General features: G+C 66.9%; 1 protein-coding gene across 1 annotated transcript in view; it reads right to left on the reverse strand.

Annotated features, from left to right (window-relative positions):
- NTN1 (netrin 1) overlaps window positions 1-5,349 on the reverse strand; it is an 87,906-nt gene that overhangs the window by 475 nt on the left and 82,082 nt on the right. Inside the window, exon 6 of the mRNA XM_077746727.1 lies at window positions 133-1,023. Coding sequence (XP_077602853.1) covers window positions 133-1,023 — 891 coding nt within the window. The remainder of the gene's footprint in view (window positions 1-132; window positions 1,024-5,349) is intronic.

Genomic DNA, 5,349 nt, shown 5'->3' on the forward strand with positions numbered 1-5,349 from the left:
CGCAGAAGGCCCGCGGGCTCAGGGATGGGCCCTGTGTGAGGCCGGCGCAAGGTCCGGGTACTGCCCGGGGCTGGACCAAGGCAGCTGGAGAGGGCGGCCCCGGGCCGGGGGAGGGGGGCTCGGCCGGCATACCTGCTCCAGCAGCCTCTGCCCCCTCCCCGGGCGGAGGGGGGCCCAGGAGCGAGGGCAGTAACACACAGTGGTCATGGCTTCCTGGGCGCGCAGGCACCTGCTNGCCGGCTCCAAGTTTCCAGAAAGGAACCCCTCTGGGAGGTTTTGCCTCCGCAGTGCCGCCTCTAACAGGCAGCTCCAGCGTGAGGCGGGGGCCGCCCGGCGGGGGCTTCTCAGGGGTGTCCTTGGGCCCACTGCCCACCGCACGGGCCACGGTCCCAGGCCCGCACCCATCGCGCGGTGACGGGCGCCGACTCCGCTCTCTGCTCCTCTGGCTCCGCGGACTGGAACCCCCACCCCACCCCGCGACCCCCCTGGAGGACCGACTCAGCAGGTGGCAGCGGAGGCCAGGGGCCACCTGGGGCCTGCCGGGGGGACAGGCCGCGCTGGCCGCCCCCAAGCGCCTGCCAGCCCCCTTCGGACGGGGGTGGGGGGGCCAAGTTGTCGCGGCCGGGGGTCCCATGTGAGGATCCCCAGACAAAGGAGAGGCGGGGGAAGGAGGGGCGTCTCGGTCTTTTGTGTCCGGGGTGGTGGTCGGCCNGCCCTTCTTCTCGCGCTGCTGGAACTTGCGCAGCCGCCGCGCCCACGTGTCCCGCCACTGGATCACCAGGCTGCTCTTGTCCGCCACGATGCCGCTCTGGTCGGGCGAGTCCTCCGCATTGCCCAGGAGCAGGTACTTCTTGAGGGGCTTGATTTTGGGACACTTGCAGGCGATGTCCCGCGAGCGGATCCACAGGCTCTGGTCACCGCGGCGGATGCGGCTCGTGCCCTGCTTGTACACGGAGATGATGTTCACTGTGAACTTCCACCAGTCCCCTGCTTTGTCCGCCTTCAGGATGTGGATCTGGACCGCTGCAAGGAAGCACAGTCGGGCTAGTTGCCACCTGCCCCCCCCCCACCTGGTTCCTGTGACTCCCGCCCTCCTCAAGCCAAGGATGGGGCGGCCCACCTGATGGCGAAGGAAGACGAGACGCGGTTGGAACGTGCCTGCACTGGGTACCCCACTGGGGAGCGCGTGGGTGACCGTGGAAGCCCACCTGCGATGCCTGGCCCAGGGCCGCTGCTCCAGCAAGCCTCACCCCTGCCCAGCTTGAAGCTGCCACGCAGCAATGCCTGTGGGCACAGGCCCCCTCTGGGTCCAGAAGGCCAGACGCTTATAGGAACCGACCACCCGTCCAGGACAGGTGTCCTCCGTGAGAGCAGCGAGGACCACTCCTCACAGGCCGGGTGGGAACCCCCCAACCTTCCACCCCCGCCTTTCCAAAGGCTCCAGTCACTTAACATCAAGCCTCAGGACCAGAAGCACAACCTCGCCCTTGACCCAATCTCCGAAAACCGTAATGGGACCGCAGTGCCAGGTGCAGCGCGCCACGCACCTGTCTTCCAGGCGGCCAGGGCGCCCCTTCCCGAGTCCAGGGTCCTTGCACTGTCCACCTCCCGCCGCTGCCCCGCTGCCTCCCTCCCTCGACCCTCTCCAATTCCCCAGGCTACCCCCCCCCCCATCCTAATTCTCTGCCAGTATTTCCTCCTCCGGTTCACGGGTCCCCACGGGAGCCTGCATCAGAATCCCCTGGAGGGCCTGTCAAACACACGTGGCCTCGCCCCAGAGTTTCTGATCCGGTGGATCTGGGCTGGGCCCCTCTCTCCCAAAACGCCAGCTGGTGCTGACGCTGCTGCTGCAGGAAATACACACTTGGAACCGTCAGGGCCCTAGTAAATGTTAATAAATGTCATTTCTGCACAATATTAGGTATTGTAAAAGGAGGAGGAAGTGCTTCTTAAAGAAAAAGCGGCGGGGGAGGGGCGGAACTTGGTTCAAACATGGTTGTGAAATTGTGGGTTAACCAAAGTCAAGAGGTTTCCTTACTGCGGGACTTTTCAGAACCTTCAATCTACACACCGTGTGTGTGTGTGTGTGTGTGTGTGTGTGTGTGTGTGCGCGTGCGCGTGTGTGTTGGCTTCCCAAACGACGGTGCCGGCAGACATCCCTGGCTAGCGCATCTCAGGTCAGCAGAGCCCCATGGGGTCCACTTGGGGAACTACGAGGGGACGTATAATCACTGCGGGGAACAAAGGGAGGGGTCTCCGTGCACTAACCCGCCACGGAAAGCCTGGTCATCTGCCCCACCCTCCGTGGTCAGAACAGAGGACGTGCCCCCTACTGAGCGCACCGGCCGCGCCCTGCACCCTTCACCTCTGGACCAGGCTGAAGACTGCCCTGGCGGGCGAGTGGGCTTGAGCCCTTCTGGAAAAGCAGCGGCAAATCTCAGCTGAAGAAACGGGGTCGCGGCAGGCTCGGCAGCTCTGGACATGTGGCAGTACCGATCGGTCACCCCCTGGCCACCTACAGCTGGCCGGGCCAGCCTCTCTCAAGGTCTCTGGGACCCGCTCTGCCACCTTCACCCCCGGAGGCCCCGCGCTCCCCTTCCGTCCTCACGCTCAGCCCAGGACGATGCGGGGTTCGGGGAGGGCCGGGCCCAGGGGAGCAGCGAACACCATCCCACCCATCCTTCTGGGGCGAGGGAAGTGGCAGATTTTCCCCGATTTTCATTTCAGCGGCTCTTGGGCATCCTGAACTTTGCACTCCAGCGTGAGGGCTCCAAAGAATGGCTGCCATGGCAACCGTTTCCATGTTTTCGTCACCAAGGGACTCCACACTCAGTGTGAACTCGAGGTGGGGTGGGGAGCCCTCCAGCCCGCAGGAGCGGCCGGGCCGTGTGTTTGTGCAGACGGGGGTCACCGTGGCAACTGAGTGCCCCTCGGCTGAGCGACGGGGGAGCCAGCGTCCCTGGGAACCCCGGTTTCCTCTCCGTGGGACTGAGCTGAATACACAATGAGCCTCCCTCAGGATGCCGCGGTTTCCCTGTGTGCGATCGCAGACCCCGGCCCGGCCACGCCGGCCCCCACCCCCGCCCGCGGGGGGACCCCGGAGGACGCAGCTGTGATCCCAGGCACTGAGCATCTGTAGGTGTTACAGGCTCGACTGCGTCCCCCAGATTCACATGATGCAGTGCTAACCGCCCCCTGCCCCCCATGTGTTCAGAGGCCAGCCCTTAACAGAGATAATTAAGACAAAATTATTGGGGGGGCCCTAATCAGTATGACTGGTGTCCTCGTGAGGAGAGGAGATCAGAGGAGAGTCCCCATGAAGACACAGCAAGGACGGCCACCAGGCAGCCAAGGGGAGAGGCCAAGCGAGCCGCCTCCCTGGATCTCGGGCTCCCGGCCCCCAGAACCGTGAGGCGACACACTTCCGTTGCCGGAGCCCAGGCTGTGGTGCTCGGTCCCCGCGGCCCCAGGGAGCTGTCCCCGCTGCGCTGAGGAGGCCGGAGAGAGCGGGCCAGACAAGGTGGGGCCTCGGGCTGGCCCTCCAGGCCCCCAGGGGCCCTTCCCGCTCCCCCGGGCTCCCCTGCCCCACCTTCCCTGGTCTGGGCTCTCCCTCCCCTCAAGGAATTCCCTGGAACAACGGGCAAGGCATCCAAAGCAGCCCCCTCACCACCCGTTCTGGTCGGAGGCGGGAGCAGGGGGGGGTCCGCTTAGCGCCGAGGACGCAGCCCAGAGCGGGCCCCAGCTCTGGACACCTCGCCGTCCCCGAGAATCTGGGGGCCAGAGCGGTGGGCGGGGACCCCTCCTACCCCAGTANGCCCTTGGCGACGCCTCTGCACATTACACAGCCCACCAAGTATGAGCCGCACACGCGGCGCACGGGCCAAGTCCCTGCAGCGCACATACAGCCGAAAATATTCAAAATACACACTGGAACGGTGACCTCAGGCCGAGGCGCTCCGCACGCCCGGGAGCGCACCGGGCACCGCGCAGTGCCAGGCCCGCTGGCCCCGCTGGCTGGGAGCCCGGGACGACTGGGGTCTCCAGGCAGCCCCCTCAACCACCACCAAGGCACTGCCCGGCGGACACGCTGGGCACGGCCCCGCCCCTCCAAGGACCCCGTTCCCGGAGGCTGTGCCCCTTCCACCCACAGGACACGCAGCCCCAGCCAGTTAGCCTCAGCCCTCCGGAGGCCTAAACCCCCGCCGTCTGTGCACCTGACCTCAACGAGGGCAGGATGCGGGGGATCGGGGGAGGGTCCCCCAGCCTGCATGCAGGAATGGGAGAGACGGGGTGCGGAAAGGCGGACCGTGAGATCAGCCTGGGATGCTAAGAGGCATGCTGGGACCGGCCTTCGGGAAGAGGGTCCCGGCCGCGAAGCCACAGCGGTCCTTCTCGGAGGCAGATGCTGGCTGCGAGGGGGAGCCTGGCCCAGGCTGCCGGTGCCTCGGCCCCCTCCGACCCCCGGCCTCAGTGGCAACACTGCTCCTGAGCCGGAGCCCTGCTCTGCACGGACAAAAGCAGGCATGGGGTGTGGGAACCGGAGCCCGCGAGGCGGGAGGGGTGAGGTCGGCTCTGGAAGGTGCGGCCGAGCTGGGGCACCCGCGGGCTGCAGAGTGGGACGGATGCCCACGGAAAAGCGAGCAGAGAGCTCACAGGCTCCCGGAGCAAGGAGCTGGCCCCCCGACGCCCCAGTCCTTCAGGCCGGGCCACACTTCGTCTCCTGGCCTTGGCGTCCCCGAGGGGCGGCCCATCTGCAGCCGCAGGCTCCTTAGCAAGGCTGCGCGCGAGGCGGACAGCGGCCACCCCCGCCAGCCATGCCGGGGTCACAGGAAGGACTTAGCGGCCACCGGGCAGGCCTGGGATGACCGACTTCTTTAGGTTAAGCCCGCTGCTGGGCGGGCGGGGGCACGCACCTCTCCGTCCCGTGACTTCAAGGGGGCCAGAGCGGGATGAGGGCCAGGCCGGGCTCCTGGGCCGGAGTCAGCAATAACAGCCTGGGCCAGGGTGGGGCTGGTCTGGGGAAGGGGCGGGGGGGGAGGGGGGCAGCCCGGGGGGGCCTCTGGGNGCGCAGGCCTCAGCCATCCTTCCCAGAGCTCCCTGACCCTACAGGGTCCTAAGGCCAACAGATTCCCAGGCCAGCAGAAGCAGGTCCTGTGCTTGGGTCCCCCCGAAGGGGTCTCGCTGCCCCACAGCAGGCAGCCTGTTCATCATCCCGGACCTCCCTCCCCAGCGCCGGGCCTGGCCCAGGAGACGCGCGGCCTGTCAGCTCTGGGCCCTCAGAGGACCCAGCACAGCAGGAAGTAGCTCCAAACTGCTTGTGTCCCTGCTTGCAGGTTGGGGGACGTCACG

This window comes from Crocuta crocuta, unplaced genomic scaffold (genome assembly GCF_008692635.1).
Source record: "Crocuta crocuta isolate KB4526 unplaced genomic scaffold, BGI_CrCroc_1.0 scaffold139, whole genome shotgun sequence".
NCBI classification, from domain to species: Eukaryota; Metazoa; Chordata; class Mammalia; order Carnivora; family Hyaenidae; genus Crocuta; species Crocuta crocuta.